We start from the raw sequence: 25446 nt of genomic DNA, 5'->3' as shown, positions 1-25446 counted from the left end.
ATTCAGCTCAAGTGCCTGCTGGAGTCCAAATATTTGACCGGCTATTTGAGCGTTTGGAGAGTTGCTCATGTGTTGATGCGTTCCTTTAATGGTTTTTGAGGATACCACAGATTATCTTACAGGAGGAAGAACATTTCCCCCCAGGATTAGAACAAAGAGAAGCGGTTGAACATGTAGCTTGGGGGATTTGACTTAAAATAAAAGCGATTGCGCTGGTTGCCAGCTCTTGACTGAGAAATGGATGTGTAACTGAGAAAAGCTGATAAATCTCCTTGGGGAAGGGAAAGAAGAGAGGAGTTTAGCAGTGGGATTGACCCCTCGTCTGCCTTCTATTAGGAAGATAGACTGGAAATCTCTTCAGGTCTCCTCCGGTATTGATTCTATGCATGTGTAGCCTAGGAGCAAGACGGAGAGAAATGCAAGCGTTCCACTTGGTAAGCGTAGCACCCAATGTCAGGGGCCATGTTTGGACGCGCCTCCACGACTGTCAGCTTCGCAAGGGCATCAAGCTCTCGCCTTCAAATACGCACCTGCAAGAAGTCTGCCCTGATCACCCATCCCTTCCCCTCTGATCTGCCTTTTAATCTCCCTTTCGTGTTTGTAAACACCTCGTATTGCGTTCTTGAACTCCTGGTTTTATGGAACAGCCTGTATAGGGTCCTCTTAAGCTAGAGATGTGTCTGTGAGTAACTTTCAGTTATGCATATGCCGCTCTATCGTCAACGGTGCCACAGATGTTTCCTGAGTGCCCACTATCCTGGGGCCTTGGAGTGGGACTTTGTCAAGTCAGCCACTATCTATATACCATGAACGTCACTGTCCCGAACTGGGCTCCCGATCCCCGGCCATGGCCTGCTCTTCCGCACCTCCAAACCCCCTCCTCCGGCAGCCTTCCTCCTCTGAGTAAAGAGCCCCGTGATCCTTCCAGATGCTTGGGCCAAAGCCTTGGAGTTGTCCTCGGCAACTCCCCTCCTCCCCTCACCTCCAGAATTAGTTAGTATCAGGCCTGGGAAGGGCCCCGTCAGCTCTCTTCTGGAATATCTCCAGTCTTCCAAGTGGCCTCCCTGCCTTTGCCCTCCAAGCCCCCACCTTTATTTTCTTTTTTTTTTTTTAATTTTTTTTTTCAACGTTTATTTATTTTTGGGACAGAGAGAGACAGAGCATGAACGGGGGAGGGGCAGAGAGAGAGGGAGACACAGAATCGGAAACAGGCTCCAGGCTCTGAGCCATCAGCCCAGAGCCCGACGCGGGGCTCGAACTCACGGACCGTGAGATCGTGACCTGGCTGAAGTCGGACGCCTAACCGACTGCGCCACCCAGGCGCCCCACCCACCTTTATTTTCAAGACAACAGTCAGAATGATCCTTTGGAAACGCAAATCAGATTATGGCAGTTTGCTCAACACCCTCTAAAGCCTTCCATCCCCACAGAGCAAAACCTCAGACCCTTACAAGGGCCTGGAGGACTTTACAAGGGCCGGAACCCCCCCCGCCACCCCCCACCGGCCACCCCTGGATCTCATCTTCCGCGGCTCTCTGCTCGTGCACGTTGTGCTGCAGCCACGCCGCCCCCGGCTCCTCCTAGAACACTCTGCCCCAGAAGTGCGGGACAGACCTACAGTTCATGAAGCCTCTGGGTCTTTGTCAGCAAAGGCCTCCCTGACCACCATGTTCTATCCTTCTCAGCCGGCACTCAATTTTTCTTCGTAACGCTTCTCTCCTCTGACACATCCTATCTTTACTTGCTTGTCTAGCGTCTGGCCGCCTTTCACTATAATACAACTTCATGAGGGCTGGGCTTTGTTATATTTCACTGCTGGCCCGGGAGCCGACGAGAACTGAACCTCGCACATGGGAGACATTCAATACGTTTTCTCTAAACAGCCAAAAAAGTAAATCTTACATGCCTCCATGGCTCATAACCTCCTGAGGGGGGCTGCCTCTTCTGATGACTGCGACTCCTTTCAAGAGCTTCCTCAGGAAGTGCGCATCTCAAAATATATTTACGCAGAGATTCTAAAAACTGATTCCCAACCAGGCAGAAATTGGTGGAAAGAATTCCCAGGGGCGCCTGGGTGGCGCAGTCGGTTAAGCGTCTGACTTCAGCCAGGTCATGATCTCGCGGTCCGTGAGTTCGAGCCCCGCGTCAGGCTCTGGGCTGATGGCTCAGAGCCTGGAGCCTGTTTCCGATTCTGTGTCTCCCTCTCTCTCTGCCCCTCCCCCGTTCATGCGCTCTCTCTGTCGCAAAAAAAAAAAAAATAAACGTTGAAAGAATTCCCATACCTGACTCTTACACATTTGTTTCAAAGAACACAGTCTTTCGAGAATTGTATCAGGTACGCCCAGCCGTGGTCAGAATCCGCTCCCCGGAACCACTTCTGTCTCTCATGGAACTTCCGTCCCTACGTTAAATTTATGCGATTCAAGAAAAGGCAACTGTTCTGCAGACTTTCAGGAACCACCTGGTACTTCGCTGTCTTGTTTGTTTGTTTTAGTGTAGCTATTCCTAACTCTTTTTTAAAACAATGTGGAGATATATACATGTGGTAAAATACACAGAAGACTAACCATCTTCATAATTAAGGGTACAGCTCAGTAATATGGAATACATTCACGCTTTCTGCCACCCTTCTCCAGAGCTCTCTTCATCCTGCAAAACTGAAACTCTACCCTTAAACAACCCCCGATCCCCCCTTCCCTGCCCTTGGCTACCACCCTTGCATTTTCTGTTTCTAGAAATTTGACTATTTTAGATCATATAAGTGGACCCATACAGTATTTGGTGGGGTGTTATTTTATTTTTGTAACTGGCTTCTTTCACCTAGCTAATGACCTCAGGGTCATCTATGTTACAGCCTATTTCGGAATCTCCTCCTTTTTTTATGACTGAATAATATTCCAGCGCATATAGACCACATTTTGTTTGCCCATTCAGCCGTCAATGGACATTTGGGTGGCTTGCACCTTTTGACTATCGTGAATAATGCTGCTATGAACTTGAGTGTGCAAATATCTCTTCACGACCCTGCTTTTCAACTCTTTTGGAGGTGTACCCAGAAGTGGAATTTCTGGATCATCTGATAATTGTCATTTTTTGAGGAGCCGCCATACTGTGTTCCATAGCGGCTGCACCATTTTACATTCTCACCAACAGCGGACAATGGCTCCTTGACTGCTTTTAACAACAAGATATTTTCCCTTCCAGCAAGTTAGAACTACTCAACGCTGCCCAGTAGAGCTAAATATTCCTGCTGCTTCTCATGCTTAGCAACCAGGAGCCGAGTGGTCCCACTAAATGTGCATAAGTGTGTGGGGTGATGCTTTTCCCTCACTCCTTCATGCCCGTTTTGAAAAGACTTCCTTGTCCTCCAATTAACATGCAGCCTAAGTGGACACACACTGGTCTGCATTACAGACAAAAGGCCGTGGACAAGAGCCAGCACTGTTTTGGAATGATCAAAGCTCTGCTAATCCCATGTAATCTTCTCATGCCAAGGTAATGTATTTCCACTCGTGGTTTCTTTGAGTGATTCTGCCCATGATGAACTGGGAGACTTGGGGTGATGTGGGGGGAAGAGCTGAGAATAGGACTGGAGTCATGCTTACACATCAGTCGTTCCTTACCAGGAGTTCCCAAGGGTTCCAGACCTTGGACACATGTGAACCCAAAGAGTCAAATGGGGAGAAAAGTCCCTTGAAGTGATGCAGAGGTATATAGGTGGAACGGACCCAGGGCGCCTGGGTGGCTCAGTCCGTTAAGCGTCTGACTTTTGCTCAGGTCACGATCTCACGGTTGGTGAGTTTGAGCCCCGTGTAGGGCTCTGAGCTGACGGCTCGGAGCCCAGAGCCTGCTTCAGATTTTGTGTCTCCCTCTCTCTGCCCCTCCCCTACTCGCACTCTGTCCCTCTCTCAAAAGTAAATAAACATTAAAAAAAATAAGTGGAAAGGACCCTGGACACCCCCTGTGTGCTACTTTCTTTCACCTCATTCAACAATGGGCTGGGAGAACATGACCCTAGTCCCACTGTGTCTCCTGCTTGAGTGGTATTGCCTTCTCTGGCCTCCCCAACCAGGGCACCCTGTCTGTGACTTTGCCTTGGACCACAGATTTTTCATCATCCTTCCAGTTGGTGTTACAGAGCAGTGTCATATGCTGACATATATTCTCTTAAAAAGAATATTTAAAGCAATAAAAGGGGAATAGAGCTCCTCTTAAATGGGGGTTTAAAAATGCTAAGACCTTCCCAGAACATGGGAAAAGGGGAAGAGCTGGTGGGAGACACAGTTAAGAAATCAATGACCTCAAGAGGCAACATGATTTGGAATTTTGGTAACATTGGCTTTTTCTATGAAGAGCCATACAGCAAATATTTTAGGCTTTGTGAGTCAAGAGGTAAAAACAAGGAAATTATGTAGATACCTCCACATCATAAGAGAAAACAAAATTATCACATATTTTTATCGACAAAATTTAAAATGTAATAATTGAGTACTTTTTTTTTTGTTTCGCCATACTGGTCTGCTTAGGAGAAGAATGGAATTCTTCTTCTTTGGGATAACATTTCACCTAATTGGAGTTCAGTGTTTAGTGTTCCCCATCATCAACTCAATTGCAAATGTTCTTCTGTAAAAACCATTCTTTTCTTGGAGGCTGTGCGCAGAAACAGGCAGCGGGCTGGGAGTAGCCTGCAGGCTGTAGTTTGGTTGACTTGACTTCTGAGTAGGTCAAGATGGGGTGGAGGGCCACTGACTCACTGCGTGCGGTTCTCAGCGTTGCCTAGTAGGTTGTAAAGACATAAGCACCTGTCTTTCTGAAGTATCATGAGTGTTAGGAAGATGCAGGGGGCTTTGTCCTCTCCTCTTTGCTGTAGCCTGTGTTGTAAATAACAGAATGTGTTTCCTTTCTCATGCAGATGACGATGCTCTTGACCCACCATCATCTGTCTCTCCAGGAGTGGGGAGGATTTGAGTTGACCCATCACTAGTCTACCCTGCCACAGCGGGTACAGTTTCTGCCCTCAAGGATCAGTTATGTGCACTGGTCATAACTTTCAGTGAGTGGTGCTCAATCAATATTTGTTGATGAGTTCACAGCAGGTTGATCGTATTAATTGTTCTCTAACCCATGTAGAATGATTATTGAGCAACCGAGCTAACATTTGTTCTCCTGTGCATGTGTGTGCACATTCACATATTTATAAAAAAAAAATATACACAAAGAGATCACCACAGTTTCTTCCAGGAGGTTTTATCATTGAAAATATTTTAGGGGCGCCTAGGTGGCTCAGTCAGTTAAGTGTCTGACGCTTGGTTTCGGCTCGGGTCACGATCTCTTGGTTTTGTAGTTTCGAGCCCCACATCGGGCTCTGTGCTGACAACATAGAGCCTGCTTAGGATTCTCTCTCTCTGTCCCTCCCCTTCTTGGGTGTATACACACACACACATACACACACACACTCTCTCTCTCTCAAAAAAAAAAAAAAAAGAAAGAAAGAAAGAAAGAAACTATTTTAAAAAGCAATGGAAATAAGAACCAAACAAAACGCCACTAGAAGGGATGTTGTAGAAGCTTCATTTAATTGCTATCCTGAAATATTGTAACATGTATGTAATTCAAATTCCAATGGATGTTATCCTTAAATTAGAAATGTTTTAACAAATAAAGAGAGCCTAGCCTTTCTAAGATTACTGAGATGGGGGAGACAGTGTGCTATGTTTACGGCAAGTAAATATTTATCTGGGAAATAGAGACTGTATATTATTATAAATACTGGTAGAGACATGATTTCTGATGTCCAGAATTCCTGGCCAAGGCAAGGGGACTCTCTCCACAAGAAAACTGCCGTAGCGTATATTACTCTTTAATACTTAAAGAATTTTCAGAGGGAGACCAGACTGGCTAACAATAAACAAAATGGGTAGGAAGTCACATACTTATTCTGTGCCAAATCATGGGGTTATTCTGAGTTCTGCCTTGGTTACACAGTGGAGATCAGAAAGCAGCCAGGCTTGTTAATTCATGAGCCAGACGCACCTTTGTATTCCCAGGAAAGCATTTGAAATGCACTGTCTAAATAACTCTGCTCTCATCAACTTGTGTCTTTGTTGATCACAGGCAGTAGGAGAAGGGAATTGCATAGACCTGGGAGGCTGGGGCCTCAGTTCGATAATAACTGACATTTACATAGTAAGCCCTTAATGGTTTCCATTACGTCATACATTATCTCCTTTAACTTCACAGCAATTTTCCCTGGAGGTGACCATTACCATCATCATCATCACCAAGACCACCACCGTGGCTGCCACGGTCATCACCACCACCATCATCATCACCATCATGATGACCATCATCATCACCATGACCATCACTATCACCATCACCATCATCACCCCAACATCATCCTTATCACCATTATTATCATCATCCCCATGTGGAAGAAGGTAAATGAAGCTTCCGAATGGTTAGGTAACTTTCCTAAAGTCAAACTACTAGTAAATGGAAATAGATCTCTTGAGTCCAAAAATTTTGCTCTTTCTACTATGCTACCTGCCCTCAGTTTTGAAGTCTGAATAGTAATAACCAAAGATTTAAAAATAATGGTGGCTTCAAATTCTAAGCAAAGTACTTAAGATAGCAATATGGCCAGAAAAGGGGTTTGGCCCTCTGCTAGAAGGTGTTTGCAGGGCAAGCATACAGTTTTACACGCGGAGTTTAGATCCTTCAAAATAGCCATGTTTTCTGAAAAAGATTTTTCATCGTGCTTTTTAAGACTTAGAATTTGAACTTAAGTTTCAGTTTTTAGGGATACCAATGGAGATTAAAAGGGAGCTGAACATGTCCCACTCCAAAGACATCCTTGGTACCCCTCACTATATCCACCAGAAGCTGAAGAAGAAGGGTGTATTCTTCCTAATATTTCACTCATATAATTTATCTGAAAGTGGTTAAAAGTGCCTTCCACAAATCACGTCTGCATATTTGATTCTCAGACACACTTTTCTTCAAATACCATCTATCAGTTCATTGTGCTGTTACAGATAGGAAGAAAAATCCCACCACGGAAAATATTTTCATATTTTCTCTTTCTCAGAGTTTCCTGAATGCCAATTTATAGAGAAAAAAATTAAATTCAACTGCTCAGCCAGCTGACTCAAACCGTGATCTAAAAGTCAAGTTACTTTCTTCCTGTTTCTTAGCTCATTACATCTTAATACTGAATGGATGGTTTAGAATGAAGTCAAGAGGGAGAAGGGCCCAGCTGTTTTTCCCCTGTTGCTGTTTGAGTTGTAAAGTATACATATTTAAACTTTTAACCCCAATGATACAAAGACTAAGAAGGAAAACACTGCAATGAGAAGATGGCACCATAATCTCATCGCTTTCGAGAAGACAGCATCTTGTTCTTTCTTCTATTTAGAAATGTTCATTTCCTAGGGTTACAACTCCTAATACAGCAGAAGATAAAACACCCTCAAGATGTCTTCTCTGTCTGCTAGGTTATCTATTACTGAAAATCTTTACAAAGTTGACAGGGTTCTTTTTTTTTCCCCCTCCCTCAATTGGGAAAACAGACAACTCATGCCTCCGAAAGTTTACATTTTTCTCACTTTTATATTTCAAGGCCCGCGATTCTTACTTTGAATCCATCACTGACCTTTAAGTGTCTTCTGCCTGAAGCGTTTGCTCAGCGAGGTAAAGCATGAAAAAGTGTAAGATGTGGAAAGTCCACGTGTGAGAGATACTGATAGAAGTTATTAATTTGCCCTCCATAGTAAAACTGGCCTTTATTCCCGCCCTTTGCTGTCCCAGCATGGGTCAAAATCTTTCTCTTAAAAATATCTAAACTTGATCAAGTAGATTGTTCTTTTTCCTGGAAGGGAAGTTCTAGATGCTTGATGAGATATGTTCTGTCTACACAGCACAAAGGGGTTTTTTCAGCTTAAACAACCCGGTGTATCTGCCAACAAGGATCGAACACTTCAGATTCTCATCAGATGCCTCCTTCACTCCAGGTTGGACACATGCTGTCGAATCATCACCCTCACACTGAGCCAGGTACACCCACGTTTCAGCCTCCCCAGAAACCAGCCCCCAGTACAGCCTGGAACGTACTGAATAGGTCAACATCCCACCGGCACCTGCGCGTTTGGTTTCATTTTCTTTTCTCCATTTTACTTGCTTGCTGAGACCGGTCACTATCTTTTTTTTCCCCCTTCCTCTCTAACTCTTCTCTGTCCTGGTAGCTGAGATAGTCATTGCAATTTGACTCAGCGAATACCTCTTCCTTCTGCAAAACCTCTTCTGAAATCCACTGAATCATAAACATCTTTGTTCAACATCACAGCTGCCTAGCAAACAATCAATAGGCAAAATGTAGCCGTCCAAAAATAAATGAGAAGTTGAATGAGCGGACACTCGCTGAGCACAATAAAACACGTGAGGAATAGTTAACTGGAGAAACCACATCTCTAGTGAACATGTTGACTTGAGTGAGTCAAGTGACTTCTATCAAGGAGGGAGGGCAATACTACCAATTTATTTCACTGTTTTGGCCATAATCACTACACATTCCTTTGCTTCAAAGCATTTTTTTTTTTTTTTGGCTACACGGACAACGGGTATGCTCATAACGTTTCGCTCTCATGTCCTATAAAAGATATACGTGAGCATATCTTATACCACTCCTAAAAAGACTTGGCTGGCTGCCTCATAAAGATATTAGATAAGCATTTAAAATGCTTTATTTGTGCCATTGGGCCCCTTTGGCTTTGGCCTGATCTAAATAGGTCACTCTGAGGTCACTCGAGACCATAAATCAAGGGTGGGGGGGCGGGTGGACTTGTGGTTAAAACAGCCTGCATAGCTTTCGTGCGAGGTGCTATTTTCGTTTGTCCCTGAAATGACACCATCCATTTGGCACCAAAGAAAGCTTCCTAGACATCTATGGGAAGGGAATGTTTTGCAATAATCCAAGACATAGGTCACAGAGGCATGAGTTACCACGGGGAGGTCTGTGTCGGCTCTGGAGCCGGTGGTGACAACGTAGGAAAAACGACTTCCCAAGCGAAGCATTTATCCAGGACCCTGAGGAGGGGGACCTGACCCAAGCCGACTTGGCAAATCACGACAGCCAAGAGTGACCGGCTGTTTTCGACTCTGGAGACTAGGGCAACCTCTTCCTGGCCGCTTTCTAATCCCACGTGAGAACGCCAGGTACGGACTCTCGGAGGAAGGTCCAACATAGCTGATTAGCAATTATATTTATACAACGTAAAATGTGGCATAACCAGACAAAAAGCTCCGCCTCCTCCCGGCTGAGACGCATATCTTTACGTTCTATCTTTATGTTCGTATTTTTACGTTCCATCTCTTAAGACTTTTTCCACAGAGGGCGTGACTTCACCAGACTGAACTTTTAGGGTTTATTGCTTTTGTACGTATTGGGAATTGAATCTCTTCTTCCTTTCTTCTTTCTCTTAATCTTAGAAAGGGCACATGTGATTCAGTAAACAACATCCAGATATGCCAGATTAGAATAGACTGCGTTATTGTCGACCTATTAAAAAGTATCTACCTTGGCTTCGTAAGCAGTAAAGACAGAGAGTCAGCATCCGCTCTGATCACAGTTCTTGTTTTCTTTTTCTTCGATAAATCTTTTGCAGTTTTCTTGCTCTCTCTAAGCTGCAATGCCTTTTGAAAGGGAAAATGTGCTAATTGACTTGGCTTGGGGAAATGAGAGAGGTTTGGTTCAAAGTGAGTAGTATTGCTTCTTAAATATCTGCTGGTCTGCTTAAGAGCAACAGACAGCTAGGGGCACCTGGGTGACTCAGTCAGTCGAGTGACTGACTTTGGCTCAGGTCGTGATCTCCGGGTTCATGAGTTCGAGCCCCGCATCGGGCTCTGTGCTGACCATGCACAGCCTGCTTCGGATCCTCTGTCCTCCTCTCTCTCTGCCCCTCCCTGTCCCTCCCCTGCTCATGCTCTCTAGAAGAAATTTTAAAAAAATGAGTGCTCTCTCTTCTGTCAGCTCATCTGCACCTGGGAGGGGTCCCCTCCCTTGGGAAGGTTGAGAGCTCCCTTAGACACAGTGATCCAGGATGGGAAATTTTCTCATGCTATGCTGCCTTGTTCCAGCTCCGAAGAACATTTGAAGGTCTGGCAAAAGCTTTGCCGTTCCCTGCGGTCTTTCTAGAAGCAAGATCTTATGAGGCATGTGAGTGTCCTGGGAAAAAGGAGCCCGAGAAATATTTTGCACGCGTAACTGAGACCCCGTGGTGTGTTATTATTCTAACCATTGCACTTGACGGCAGATTATTGAGCAGGGCTGAAAACAGGGCAGTGACTTGTGGTTCTGAGGAAAACGGCAGCTACAGCTTTAACTTGGGCCAAGGAATAATTTCGGCTGCTGAACCAGCCACTGACCACCACCTGGGGAACTGTTTCCTCCCACACGCGAATTCCGTTCTGTTCCTGAAAGCTGGCCAAGGGCCTCCATTGTGCATGAGGCTTTTTTCTTTTTTCTGTTATTACTATTATCACCACTATATTTGTTAGAGTTATCATGACTATTATTATCCATCCAGCTAGGTTCTACTAACATACACCAGCCTAATTGTCAAGAAGGCACAGTGACAAAACAGATGAAAGCCCTTTAATTTGATAAGTTTGAAATAATGATGGGAAAAGAGCATCTGATTCCACTGACTGATTTTTCAATACCTTGGTAATCAAATCAATCATTTCCCCCCAAGAAAGAACAAAGTCTACCTGGTAGTAACCATTTTCTAAAAGGCAGGATGGTGTTGGGGTTATTCGGAAAGCCAACCTGAGGCATTGTGTGTGTGTGTGTGTGTGTGTGTGTGTGTGTGTGTGTGAGAGAGAGAGAGAGAGAGAGAGAGACCGAGAGAGAGAGGGAGGAGTAAATATAGAAATATTGGGGTTTCTGAAGGGTAGGTAGATTACTGCTTCTCTCTCTCACTAACCATTTGCAACTCTCCCCTAGAACAGAACAGAATTATACACCAATGCTTCTCACTTCTGTGAACCTTAACATCTTCTTTAACCACAGAAAACAATAGCTGAAGCAAACAGGATTTCAGAAAGGCAGTTAAAAAAATATTGTGAGCATGACTCATTTTTTTTTTTTTTGCCCAGGTCCATAAATCTAAATGGATTTATATATACTTTTAAGCAAGTGGACCTAAATTCTAAATTTGTGTCCCTTTAGGGGGAAAGGGTTCTTTAAACATGTGTCCATTGCAAGGAAATATGGTTGCCTTAGTAACGAGCTCCTGGGCATTTTCCTTCCGTTATGTTAGAGAAAACTCATTGTACCGAAAGCTTTCTGCTTTCGTAGGCAGGCTAAATGAGCCAAAAGCTTGGGTGAAACAGAGGAAACATGAATTCTTCTAGGTAGATGTATGCCGCTGTGCAGAGAAGATTGAGCGATAGAATGCTGGAATTTTTAAAACTGAAATCTTACAGGATGTGTCATCGGCCCTCTTGTTTTAGAAGAAAGGTAAGAGTCAAAGAGATGGAATGATGTCCAGGACCCCACACGCCTGTGACGGCAGGGGCAGAGCTCCAGGCGAGCTCCTAGCAACCTGCCTGATGTGTTTTCACCATATCATAACCTCTGAAAAGTTGCTTATAGGCTGAAGTTCTTTTTTTAAATTTAAATCCAAGTTAGTTAACACGTAGTGTAATACTGATTTCAGGAGGAGAATTTAGTGAGCCATCACTTCCATACAGCACCCAGTGCTCATCCCAACAAGTGCCCTCCTCAATGCCCGTCACCCTTCTAGCCCATCCCCCCACCTCCCACCAGAAACCCTCAGTTTGTTCTCTGTATGTAAGAGTCTCTTATGGTTTGTCTCCCTGTTTTTATCTTACTTTTCCTTCCCTTTTCCTATGTTCATCTGTTTTGCTTCTTAAATTCCACATGTGAGTGAAATCATATGATATTTGTCTTTCTCTGACTGATGTATTTTGCTTAGCATAATACATTCTAGTTCCACCCACATTGTTGCAAATGGCAGGATTTCATCCTTTTTGGTGGCCAAGTAGTATTCCACTATAGATGGGTACCACATCTTCTTTATCCATCCATCAGTTGATGGACATCTGGGCTCTCTCCCTACTTCGTATAAACTGAGTTCTATACATAAGTCTTAGGCTGACCCAACATGTACAAAAACTGTTCTACATCACCTTGTAGCCTCTCTATAAACCCATTTTTGTGACTACATAGTAGGAACGAGTATTTACTGAGTACTTACTATGTTGTGGGCGCTATTCCAAGCACTTCCCTGTAACTGGCTGTGAGGTTTGTACTCCACTAAAATTTTTTTTTATGTTTATTTTTTGAGAGAGAGAGACAGAGACAGACAGACAGAGTATGAGCGGGGGAGAGGCAGAGAGAGAGGGAAACACAGAATTCGAAGCAGGCTCCAGGCTCCGAGCTGTCAGCACAGAGCCTGACGTGGAGCTCAAACCCACGAACTGTTGAGATCATGACCTGAGCTGAAGTCGGACGCTTAACTGACTGAGCCACCCAGGTGCCCCTGTATTCCATTTTATCAGTGAGTAAACTGAGGCACAGAGCGATGAAGTAACCTGCTGAAAGTCACAGAGTGATTCAAGTGGCAGAAGCCAGGCGGTTTAACTAAACAGCTGGGCCCCCTGTTGACTGTCACTCCCAACAGAACTTGCTTAAATGAGTCACCCGCCAGACAAACGCTCGCATAAACTGGCCAACATGAGCCATAGCTTGGAGTACTGAATAAAAATAACACCGGACGTTGGAGTTAGAAGCATTCTTTCTCTCATCTTTGGGGATGAAGTTAGGTGAGAAATTGAGCCCAGAAAGTATAAAGCATATCACGGGTGAAGTGCAATGCAAACATTATGAGCCTATTGTGAGATGGTCTACAACCCAGTAGCTAGTACTGTGCCATTTTACCACTGGGGAAACTGAGGTTCGGCGTAGCAAGGTAAAGGACTTGCGTAAACCGCAAAAGTAGTTCGTGGCAAATGAGAATTTGAATCTGAATCCTGTCTGACTCCCAACCTGACTCTTCCCCATGCTTGTCGAGGCTGAAGTACTCACCTTAATAACCCTGCATATTCATGGGAGGGCTGTACTGCCGTCTTAGCCCTCCTTGGGGGTGGGGGCCACACATAAACTGTAGTGCGGCGCATTGGACTATAGATGGCGCTCATTAGCACCACAGTTACCCGCAAAAGCCTCCCTTTTCGGGAAGGAAATGTGGCCTGGGCGTTTTGGGGGCTGGGTGAAAAATGACCAGATTGTCCAGTCTAGGTTTATTTTCCTAGTTGTGAGCCTTTTTATAAGTCCTGATGGGAGTAAATACCTGAGGCCAAAGTTCAAGTGGCTCTAAATAGCTGTCATCAAAGTAAAGCAACGGACTGAGTTTGGCAAGCACCAATGAAGCTTGAGCTGGCATTCTTAAACCCGATTTCAGTTATGATGCAATTCCCATCAGGATTTTAAATATTTCTGAGGCCAGAGAAAAATAACAGAAAGATACACTGAAACACTCAGAGTGTCCCCGAGTCCACATTACCATTTATTTCGACTATTTCAAATTCTAGAAAAGCTCTCACCTGTGGCCCATATCATTGGTAGCATTTGAACAAGACACCTGTAGGTCACTAGATTAGCTAATGAAAATCACAACCCTTATAGCCAAACCCCCACCCCACAGGTCTGCTCGTGGAAGAGCCATGAAGTAAGAGGGGAGACCCATATGGTACCAGTGGGTATTAGAAGCTAGCATCCCAGCCTGGAAGAAGAGGAAGAGGGCATCGACACCAGGGGTGCCAAATGCGTCTGAGGAAGAGAAAATGATCCAAGGGGAAAGGGAGAAGGGGGAGAGGCAGCTAGTGCAGATCAAAGCAATATGGTACCATGGACAACCATCCCTGGTCCACTTGTCCAGCTGCTACCTTAGCAGCTCTGCTGGGTGCAAAGCACCATGACAGCTGTCCCTTAAGGTGTTAGCACAGAAGAGGGACAAGAGACATAATCTAGTTCTACCTTCTTCCCTACACTAAACCTTTATTGAGTCATGACTTCCAAAAACAAGACATTTGGAGGAACCATTCAACTCCCTCATCTCCTGCTTTGCCTGGTATTCATTGGTGCCCAGATGATATCCACAACCACCAGGATGCTTTCGAAGTACCCGAGCTGGGCAAAAGTTCCAAAGCGAAGCAAAGTAGACCGGAATGGTTCCTGCCAGAAAGACGTTTACCTTCACCAAAAATGTCATCCTCTTCCTCGCCCGGGAGCTCCTCGGGGTCCAGATACTGCATCTTGGAGAGGGCGGCAGTCAGCGGGTGAGGGCAGGTGTGCAGCCAGGACCGTTCCCACCACCACAGTGCGCAGGGGCAATTTCCTCTCTGAGGGTTGCAGAAGCCCTCAGGGAAGGCAGCTTCCGCATCTGCCCTCCGAAAGCAGCTTCATTCATATGAATAGGCTCCCTGAGCCTTTCCAAGCCTGCATGCCAGGTGGGGTAATTCTCACCCCCCCCCCGCCCCCCCCGAAGAAAGAACTTCTTTTGGAAGGGGGCTGCAGATCCGGTTGGGTCTGAACACAGATAGAACTTAAAGGCTGAGCGCAATGAATTCCTTCAGAGCGACAACTTTCATATTTTCTTAAGGAGGAAGGTGAGCTTTCAACTTTCGTACTTATGAATTCGAACACAATGGGTCGTGTTGAAAGAGACGGGGTTCACGTTTCTCATATCTTGGTTTTGCTTCAGTGACAATTTATCTGAAAGCAAAAGCCGCTGCGCTGCACCAAAGAGGCACCTGCAGGGACGCAGCCTCGGTTTCACTCCGAAGAAGTTGCCTTTTTCCTTTTTGCAAACCTCTTGCCTTTGGGGCTGAGAAACTCTGTAATGTTCCAGCCAAGCTCAGCACACATCTGGGCTCTTAGTGGCTCAATTCAATCTATGGTCAAGCAACAGAGAACTAGTTTGGGTCGAATGATTTCCATTTCACCCTATTTACCCAGCCTGGGTCTTCAGACTTTATCGCGAAAGAAGAAAGAAGGAAATGTGACTCAAAAGGGCAGCTCCTCCCAGAGGCAGGAGTAACCAGTGTCCTTTCACAAGAGTGTGGGGGCGGGGGCTGGCATCGCCATATGGAACCCCCCAAAGTGTGCTACGTTCTCCATGGCTATTCAAACACCAACCTGAGTGATACTGCGATTTCATGGGGGGGAGGGGGGGTTGCTAGAGCTCTCCATCATGTTGCAAGACCTCACAGATGGCCAGAAGCCCAGAAAATGCAAACAGAGATAATGGTGAGGAGTTGGTAGCCCCCAGTGTTTACTTCCGGCAACTTTATTTCCTGAGTAGGGTTTTAAAACAAATAAATAAACAAATAAAAATTTAAAGTTTATTTATTTTGAGAGAGAGGCAGAGAGCGCGAGTGGGGGCGGGGCAGAGAGCGAGGGAGGGAGAGGATCCCAAGCAGGCCCAGCACTGTCAGCGCACAGCCCAACCCGGGGCTCGATCCCATGAACCGTGAGATCGTGACCCGAGCCGAAACCAAGAGTCAGTCACTCAACTGACCGAACCACCCAGGCGCCCCAAGAATATATTTTTGATAGACTTTATTTTTTTAGAGCAGCTTTAGTTTCACAGCAAAATCGAGAGGCAGTAACGGTTTTCCCATATGCACCCTGCCCCCCCGCATCCACACCCTCCCCCACTGCCACCCCCCACCGTCATCCCCAGCATCCACCGTCAGAGAGGCACATTTGTTACGACTGGTGCATCTACACGGACACGTCACGATCACTCAGAGTTCGGAGTTTACCTTCGGGTTCACTCTTGGTATTGTACACTCTGTGGATTTTGACAAATGTTTAACGACATGTATCCACCATTATAGTATCATCCAAAGTAGTTTCGCTGCCCCCCAAATCCTCTGTGCTCTGCCTGTTCAGGCATCCCTCCCACCTACCTCCTGGCAACCACTAATCTTAAAATACTGTCTCCCAAGCTCTGCCTTTTCCAGAATGTCATATAGTTGGACTTACACAGAATAGAGACTTTTCAAACTGGTGTCTTTCGCTTAGTGATATGCATTTAAATTTCTTCTATGTCTTTTCATGGCTTGGTAGGTCATTTCTTTTTTTTTTTTATTTTTTATTTTTAAAAATTTACATCCAAATTAGTTAGCATCTAGTGCAACAATGATTTCAGGAGTAGATTCCTTAATGGTCCATTACCCATTTAGCCCATCCCCCCTCCCACAACCCCTCCAGCAACCCTCAGTTTGTTCTCCATATTTATGAGTCTCGTCTGTTTTGTCCCCCTCCCTGTTTTTATATTATTTTTGTTTCCCTTCCCTTGTGTTCATCTGTTTTGTCTCTTAAAGTCCTCATAGGAGTGAAGTCCTATGACTTTTGTCTTTCTTTGACTAATTTCACTTAGCATAATACCCTCCAGTTCCATCCACGTAGTTGCAAATGGCAAGATTTCATTCTTTTTGATTGCCGAGTAATACTCCATTGTATATATATATATACCACATCTTCTTTATCCGTTCATCCGTCGATGGACATTTGGGCTCTTTCCATACTTTGGCTATTGTTGCTAGTGCTGCTATAACCATGGGGGTGCATGTGTCCCTTTGAAACAGCACACCTGTATCCCGTGGCTAAATGCCTAGTAGTGCAATTGCTGGGTCGTACGGTAGTTCTGTTTTTAGTTTCTTGAGGAACCTCCACACTGTTTTCCAGAGCGGCTGCACCAGTTTGCATTCCCACCAACAATGCAAAAGAGATCCTCTTTCTCTGCATCCTCGCCAACATCTGTTGTTGCCTGAGTTGTTAACGTTAGCCATTCCGAGAGGTGCGAGGTGGTCTCTTATGGTGGTTTTGCTTTGTATTTCCCTGATGATGAGTGACGTTGAGCATTTTTTCATGTGTCGGTCGGCCATCTGGATGTCTTCCTAATAGGTCATTTCTTTTTAACACCGAATAATATTCCACGGTCTGTACGTACCACAGTTTCTCCACCCATTCACCCACTGAAGGACACTTCTGTTGCTTCCGGTTTGGGCAATTACAAATAAAACTGCTACGAACACCCCCGTGCAGGCATTTGCCTGGACACAAGTTTTCAACTCCACTGAGTAAAGACCCAGAAACGCAGTTGCTGGGCTGTGGGGTAAGAATATGTTAAGTTTTGCAGGGAGCCTCCAGACTGTCTTCCCAAGGGGCTGTGCCATTTTATCCTGCCACCAGCAATAAAGGAATGTCCCGTGGTTTCACATCCTCATCAGCATTTGGTATTGACGGTGGTCTAGGTTTTGGCCACGCTCGTAGATGCGTGCTGGTTTTTCACTGAGTTACTGAGTGCTTTTGAAGAGACTGCTGGTGCCCGCTGCAAGCTAAGAACCTGTCTCCTCCTCTATTCACTGCCCCTTTGAAAGGACACCAGCTTCTCCCAGCAGAAGGAGAGTACACCCCCAGCCACGAGGAGGTGTAACCAAATTCAAGGGGTTTGCCAATTGGGGTGCATTAAATCGAACACAACCCTAGGAAACGTTGAAAGCAAAGAACTTTCTATTCCTTGTTACAAGTGAGGAGAGAGAGGGGTAGCTCTCAAAACCCTGACTCCCCCTGGGGTGAGTGGGGGGACGCTTCCTCAGTGGGGGCTGGGGCGGGAGCCGGCACGTGTGTTAAGGAACTTAGGCATATTCGATTACCTAGGTGCTAGGGCTCAGTTGTACAAGCCTAACGTGTCAACATGCTGGTGCACACTTGGCATGTTGAAAAAGTGGGAGAAAAACCCGCCCACAGAAGGAGATCTTCACGTTACAAGGAGCTAAAGGTAAGTTCAGGACAATGCAGGGGGGCTTGGGCACAAGTCCTCAGCTCCAAAGGCGCTCACACTGGCTCACATGAGGGACTATCAGGTGTCTCACTGGAGGGAAATGCAGGTTCGGCCAAACACAGCACAGTCCTTCCCGGCTTTTGTCCCTGCCCCCCTCCCTCCCTCCGCTGGTGGCTTCCAGCTCCCCATCCGAGTACCTCTGTGTTGCATCCCAGCTCACGGAGGGTCAGTGAGGAAGGGCTACTGACGCCCCTGCGCCGTCTGGTTGCTGAGGGGTTCCCAGAGAGAGCACACAGCTCGGGGGCTGCTGGAACCTTCCATCGCCCTCAACCAGGGCTGGGGCCGTCCCGAGGGGGAGGTTCTGGAACTATGTGAATGTTTGGGGGTGCACGATGACTGCGGGTCTTACTGGTATTTAGTGCCTTGGTACTCTTCCTGCAACGCGTGGGACGGTGGCTCCAGAGGAGGAACTTCCAGCCCCAGTGCCAAGAGTGCCCCTTCCCCACATGAGAGACACGGAGGGGAGGGGCGCCTGGGGGGGTGCTCAGTCAATCCTCTGCCTGCCTTCTGCTCAGGTCATGATCTCATGGTTTGTGGGTTCAAGCCCCGGGTCGGGCTCTGTGCTGACAGCTCAGAGCCTGGAGCCTGCTTCGGATTCTGTGTCTCCCTCCCTCTCTCTCTGACCCTCCCCGGCTCATGCTCCGTCTCTCAAAAATAAACATACCTTAAAAAAATAAAAAATAAAATAAAAAAAAGAAAGAAATCCCGAAGGGCAGGCAGACAGGCGGAGCTGATGCCTTCTCTGTCTCTCCTTCATTTCCCTCCTTTCTGGCCCTTTTGCCATCATCCCCTACCCAGATTCCCACTCAAATGACTTTTCTGGTCAAGGGTTGTACTGAATTAACCTAAATTAAATTAAAAAACGGACCTGAATTGTAAGATGCTGCAGCCACTATGGGACACAGTATGGAGATTCTTCAAACAATTAAAAACGGAACTACCATGTGATCCATCAATCCCAATTCTGGGTATATGCCCAGAAGAATCAAAAACAGGATCTCGAACGGATCCTTGCTCTGCCATGTTGGCTACAGCATTACTCACAATAGTCAAGATGTGGAAGCGAGCGAAACGCTCACTCACAGACGGATGAATAGAGGAAGTGACATATGTATATATATTCACATATATGTATCACATATCTTCGTGTATCTCACATATATGAATATTACTCAGCCTAACAAAAGAAAGAAGTCCTGTCACATGCGACCACATTGTATGAACCTCGAGGATATGATGCTACCTGAAAAAAGCCAATCACAAAAAGACAGATACTGCGTGATTCCCCAAGTAGTCAAATTCATAGAAATGGAAAGAAGGGTGGTTGCCAAGGCCCGGGGCAGGAGGAAACGGGAGGTTTGATGGGTATAGAGTTCAGTCCCGCAAAATGGAGAAGTTCCAGATCTGCTGCACGACAACGCGTTTACAGTCAACGGTGCTGTAACACACACTTACGGCTTATTAGGAGGGTGAATTTAGGGTACTTGTTTTTTTCCCACACACAGGCAAGATGGGCCCAATTGCAGGAGATCTGGGTTCGGACTAGCTGGGAGGAAGGGCGGGCTATCAGTTTTGAACGTTACTACGTTTCTTACCCGTCGTCTCCATGCCCTTTACCCTTCACAGCCCTGTGAGGGGGACGCCATTAGTTCATTTTACAGATGAAGCCGTGGGACTCTGAGAGCTTAAGTAACTTTCTGAAGCGCACGTAGCGGGGGAGGGGCAGACATGACCAGCTCCAGAGCTCACTCCGTTACCTCTGGTCTAAACAGCTTTGAGGATGATCTGGGTCACCACAGCCTCCCATTAGCTCTTGGGGTTACCACACTAGGGACCCCCCTGTCATTCCACATCAGCATGATCTCTCTAGGCCTATTTGCTCATGTAGAAATGGGGAAAATAACATCGTCTGGTGATGGGCTTAATTGTGTCCCCCGGACCCTCCGGAAATTCATATGTTGAAGCCCTAACCCCAGGACCTCAGAATGTGACCTTGTTTGGAACTAGGGTCATGGCAGATGTAATTGGTTAAGGGGAGGTCATACTTCCATAGGGTGGGGCCTTAATTCCAATATGAATCGTCCTTATAAAAAAGGGGGATTTGCACAGAAACAGGCACACAGAGAGGACACCACGTGAAGACAAAGGCGGGGATGTTAAAGCCAAGGAATACCAAAGATGGCCAGCAAACCACCAGAAGCTATGGAAGAGCATGGGACAGATTCCCCTCGCCCCCCTCGAAGGAACCGGCCCTGCGGACACCTTGACCTCAGACTTCTAGCCTCTAGAACCGTGAGACAACAAATTCTGGTTATTTAAGGCACCCAGTTTGGGGTCCTTTGTAATGGCAGCCTTAACAACCTAATACACTTCCTCATTTGGCTTGTTCTGAGGATTAAATAGGATAATTCATGTAAAGGAGCTGACACAGTACGTGGCCCACCATTCACACCCAATCGTAATTATCCAGCTTAGATCTCTCACGGGGCAGCTTGGAGCCATTTCTCTGGCAGAAGCCTCAGTGGGGGTAGAGAATGAATGGTCACCGTGCTCGGTATGAAATCTCAACAGCCCTTGGTAAGTTCCCCTCAGTTTTGTCTTCTCCAATTTAGATACTCTAAAAACAGCTACTAGTCTCAAAGGACAAACCGCAGATGCCACCAAGAACACCTTGAAACCAAGGAATATAGAAAACATGGTCCTTGCTCTTAGAGAGAGAATGCACACACATGTGACGTATTAGCTCAGCTGGAAAACTAATGAACTACAGGGGCAAACATCAATATGGATACATTTCAAAAACACAATGTTGACGGGAAAACCCCATAAGAACATAAATAGTATGATTCTATTTACATAAATGCCAAAAAATGGGCAAAAGGAAAAACCACGTAACAGCTAACACTGCTCTGGTGACAGCCACAGTTCTAAGTCCATTGACTCACTGAATTCTCGCACCAACTCTGTGAAATTGGTATTATCTTCATTTTACCGTAAGGCCCCAGAAGTAAAGCAACCCACCCAAGGTCATGCATCCTGTGGTGGAGCTGAGTTCTAACCCAAGCCCTTGTCTCACCCTCACTCGCCATGTAACATAGTCTCTCATCTGTGTAAAACATAAGGGACGGCTGAGCCACCCACAGCTCCCCAACGGTAGATGCTCCAGACCTTCCCTTATGTGGCTCCCCTCCTCCTGTTTGCCCTCCCAACTTGGGACACATCCATTCACCTTTCAGAGCTTGATCTAAGGGCTACCACCTCCATGAAGCCTTCCCTGGTATCTCCAGGTGGAAATGCTTGTCCTGATCCCTTGGTCCACCCATTTATTTATGTGCCTAGGTCACCCCTGCCCTTCCCTCCTCAAGACAAAGCCTATGTCTTCGTAAACTTTGTATCTCCAGTCTCCTAGGGTATTACCAGGAAGAAAGTCATTGACCGATAAGCATTTTTAAAATGAGTAATAATGATGAAGTGAAAGGCAGAAAGCTCTAATGTGAACTGAATACAAGAGGCAAAATTCTTACTTGGGAAGTCACCCTAGAATCTACAGGGGAGGAAAAAAAAAAAACCCTTTCCCCTATCCTTTTAGGTCTTTAACTGGGACCTGTGAATTAAACTGATGAAAGACATATTAGCAGTAGAAAGAGCGTACAAATTTTATTAACATTTCTATGTGCACAGGGGCTTCATGGAAAAGAAGTGAAAATCCCAGAGAAGTGGTAACACTTGGTCTATATATCATTTTAACAAGGAGCAGTAAGTTGTGGGTCAGTGACGAGACAAAGGAAAAAGGGAAGGTTTGGGCTCCTAGGGGTGGTAAATTGGGGGAGGGTGACCAGGAAATGTGTGATCGATAAGTGTTGTTTAATAACATTTGTCATGCACACTCTTCATTGTTTCCGGCGATAAAAGTGGTCTTCAGTGATGAAGAGTCCTTCTCTCTCTTACGGAAGAGACCAGACCTTTGCAAAGAGGGATGTGTGCCCTGTATTTAGGCAGGAAGGGAGAGGGCAGAGAGTTCTCCTGTGTCTGCTGTTTCTCAACTGCCATCAGCTAAAAATAATCCTAATGCCAACGTGGCATATTTTTGGGTGGCCTATTCTGAGCCTCTTCAAATCCGTACTAGAATAGAAAGACTAAGGCTAGAGAATCTCAGTGCTCACAGCTAGGCAGTCAGGGAGGGAGAGTTTACAGGGTGTAGGTTGCAGGGAGTCATTTGACTAGATAGTAAGAGGTGAGTCTGGAACAATAACCAAAGGACCTTGCTTTCAGTGTCAGAGGCAAACAGCTCTGATCAATGCATTTGGGGTAGAGAACAAAAGTAAGCATGAGCCGGTACGAAGCAACTATTTCGTGCAAAGACTGTTTGTGACAATCTGGGTTATGTGTAACAATGGAACCTCGTCAAGGTCAAAAGTGCAGGAACTTGGCAAAGCTTTTTTTTTTTTTTTTTACGACTCTAAACAGTTGGTGCCCCCTTTGTGCTATACAGGGTGTTCGAAGTTCAAAGACATGCAAGTCCTTGTCCTTGCTTTGAGGAACTTTACTCACCTGTGGTCATCCATCCGTCCTTCCCTTCACGCAGTCATTCATCCACCCATCCATTTGAAACATAGTCACGAATGCCTACTCTCTGTCTGGCACGGTGGGAAACATTTAAGTAAATGTATAAGTGACTGTGCATGTGTTATGCTGAACATGTGGAAACCAACACAATACAGTAAAACCTTGGATTGCGAGTAACTTATTCTGCGAGTGTTCCACAAGATGAGCAAACATTTCTGATAAATTTTTAACTTGATAAACGAGCAATGTCTTGCAATACGAGTTGTACATAATGCAACGCATCATATGATCACAACTGACCCAATGGTTCTTGAAATTTGCTTGGATATACAAGTGCTTTAGATCACAAGTGTGTTTCTGGAACAAATTACACTTGCAAACCAAGGTTGTACTGTATTATTATTTTGTGGCATGAGAACTTGGTTTATATAATGATCAGCTGTTTACTTATTAATTAAACAATTTTTTTAATGTTTATTTGAGACAGAGAGAGAGAGCACATGTGCATGCACATGAGCAGGGGAGGAAGAGGGAGAGAGGGAGAGAGGGAGAGAGGGAGAGAGGAAGAGAGAGAAATTCCAAGCAAGCTCCAGGCTCTGAACCGTCAGCACAGAGCTTGATGATGGGGCTCAAATTCACGAACCGCGAGATCATGACTTGAGCTGAAGTCGGACACTTAACCAACTGAGCCACGCAGGCGCCTCTATTTATTAATTTTAAACATTTGTTCAGGGCTTGCTCTTGTGAAAAGGACACTTCCACCTGTGAAGAAGCACTTTAAGGCAGAAGCCATACTGGTGGGAAAATGTCACCGTCCAACGCGAGCTTTCCTTCCAACAGAGAATGAGCATCACAGTCTTTTCTCTGTACCTACTTCTGGAGAGTTTCCCAGTCTCTCTAGAACATGTTTCTGATGTTCAGATACAAAAACTGCAGAGCAGGGAAAAGAATCTGAAATAATCAGGGGTAAAATGTTCTCCTTTCAGAAACAGAAAGGAGAACAAAGTAGGAGAGAGGAATTGAAACTGCGGAAGGGCTGGAATCAAGAAAGAAAAAGGTGAAGAAAACCACAGAGCCAGAAATCATCTTACCTTTGGGTACCCCTGCCTGTAAAAATGCACATGAAATGTGTCTAACCGCACAGGGCCGTGACCAAGGAGCTGAGACTAAAGGAACACAGCTTCTAACGATACTCATGTTTTCACGTTGCCAAGAGGAGGTGCCCATCTCATGGGATGACAGCCCAGACGCTCTGGAGCCTTCCAGCACACACTCCCCGGTTTTGGGTGTATCTCTCGGCCGAAGGAGCACACTCGGGGTCACTTGTGGGGGGTGCTGGGGAAGACTCCAGAGCAGGCTGACCAAAGCCTGGATGGTCCTCTTTCGTAGGACTGAAGACAGGGAGGATAACTGCCCGGTGAAGGCATCTGCTCACTCCTCTCTGGAAGGAGGGAGGAGAGCCCAGCAAAAGCACTCTCTGTGGCCAGACTCACACACACTACGGCTTGTGCGCGTATAGCCTTGGGCTTTGGGTATGATTCCCGGGAGTGGTTAGTCTGCGGCTAGTGACTTTTAAAAATGGCATGAAGGGCACTGGGTCTGGGATCTGACAGAACTGAGTTTCAATCCTGGCTTTGCTACTACTACCAGCCCTCTGACTGAAGTTATTGAATCTGACTCTGTGAAATGGAGCGGTAATCTGGAGTTCAGCCCTCTCTCCTCAAGCTGCCCCCAGTGAAAACACAATCCTCATCAATACTTTGTGCTAACCATACAAACACGACTGTAAGACTCGGTCCCTGGCCTGTACCCTCTGGCTCAGCCAGAATATAATCCCGAGGGCTCTCCAGCATAGAAAACTTTTGACTCCACTGGATAATACCATTTACCTCCCCGGGTTGTGGTGACACGAATTGAGATGGGAATCCCTCTCTGGGGCTCTGCCACCCACTTTAGAAGAGTAACCAGAGATCACTGTGCAGTGTGCCCTCCTCCCCCTTTCTAACCTCAGGACCACTTTCTTGGTATGGGAGCCGTGGCAAGTTGCACAAGTGGTCAGGAAAAGAAACTCGGAGAGGGCAGAGAGAACCAGTCCTTTGCGTCTGTGGGAAATTTAGGGGGGCTTTAAGGGAGGTTGTAATAGTCCCTCCCAGACTGTGAGTCCAGACCCAGAAGGGCATTTCTGTCCACAGAAGGGAGGCCAGATGAGGAAGCGTGACTTTCCGAACTTTGAAAGCAAGGTACACCTCTCACCATCCTAAATTTTATGACGAGAGGTTGCCCTGTGGTGCATAAATCACCGGGTGCCAACTCCAGGGAGAATATGAAATACTGTTGTTGAAAACACGCATGACACTAAATGATGGCTGCTCAGTCCCTTGGCAGGTCATAGTTTTTCCAGCTATTTCCAGAAAATTTGAAGAGGAGTTGAGTTGTTACGGGTGGATTAATAAGCACGATGTTTGATGGTAAGTCACTATGAGATTTTTGGTACGCGATTAAGAAAGGTCTCAGAGAAAAATGTGGTGGGGTAAGGACCTTCAGAATTCAAAAAAACCCTCTCTCCACTGAAAGCAAAAAGGAACACCGGAAAAATTGCTGATTGTCAGCTGTTTCGGGACTCTGGAACACTTATTCAAGAAAAACAATGAAATTTTCATAAGAACAATGAGTTTTGTGGCATTTTCACGTGTGCTATTCCCACCTCGTCCCCAGCTCTGTGGTAGCCTTGAAAACCAAGAGTCTGCAATCGCAGGGAAAACAGACTGGCAGTCATTGGAGTGGTTGGAGAATGGGGCTGGCGTTTCTTCAAGGCCCCAATCCCAGAAATGTCATGATTTGACCCGTCTTGACCCCATCGACAAAGCTGTCTTTATTTTTTTTTTTTTATTTTTTTTTTTAATTTTTTTTTTCAACGTTTATTTATTTTTGGGACAGAGAGAGA

At 45.8% G+C, this 25446-nt stretch overlaps 1 protein-coding gene across 8 annotated transcripts in view; it reads right to left on the bottom strand.

Moving 5' to 3' along the window:
* RIPOR2 (RHO family interacting cell polarization regulator 2) overlaps positions 1–25446 on the bottom strand; it is a 232700-nt gene that overhangs the window by 105617 nt on the left and 101637 nt on the right. Inside the window, exon 1 of one of the 8 annotated variants that reach the window (XM_045497205.1) lies at positions 14277–14524. The exons of the other annotated variants lie outside the window; for them this stretch is intronic. Coding sequence (XP_045353161.1) covers positions 14277–14337 — 61 coding nt within the window. The 5' untranslated portion in view covers positions 14338–14524. Of the gene's footprint in view, positions 1–14276; positions 14525–25446 lie in introns of those variants that run through there. 8 annotated transcript variants of the gene reach the window in all.

Source organism: Leopardus geoffroyi, chromosome B2 (genome assembly GCF_018350155.1).
Source record: "Leopardus geoffroyi isolate Oge1 chromosome B2, O.geoffroyi_Oge1_pat1.0, whole genome shotgun sequence".
Lineage (NCBI taxonomy): Eukaryota > Metazoa > Chordata > Mammalia > Carnivora > Felidae > Leopardus > Leopardus geoffroyi.
This window is presented reverse-complemented; position numbering and strand designations above follow the sequence as displayed.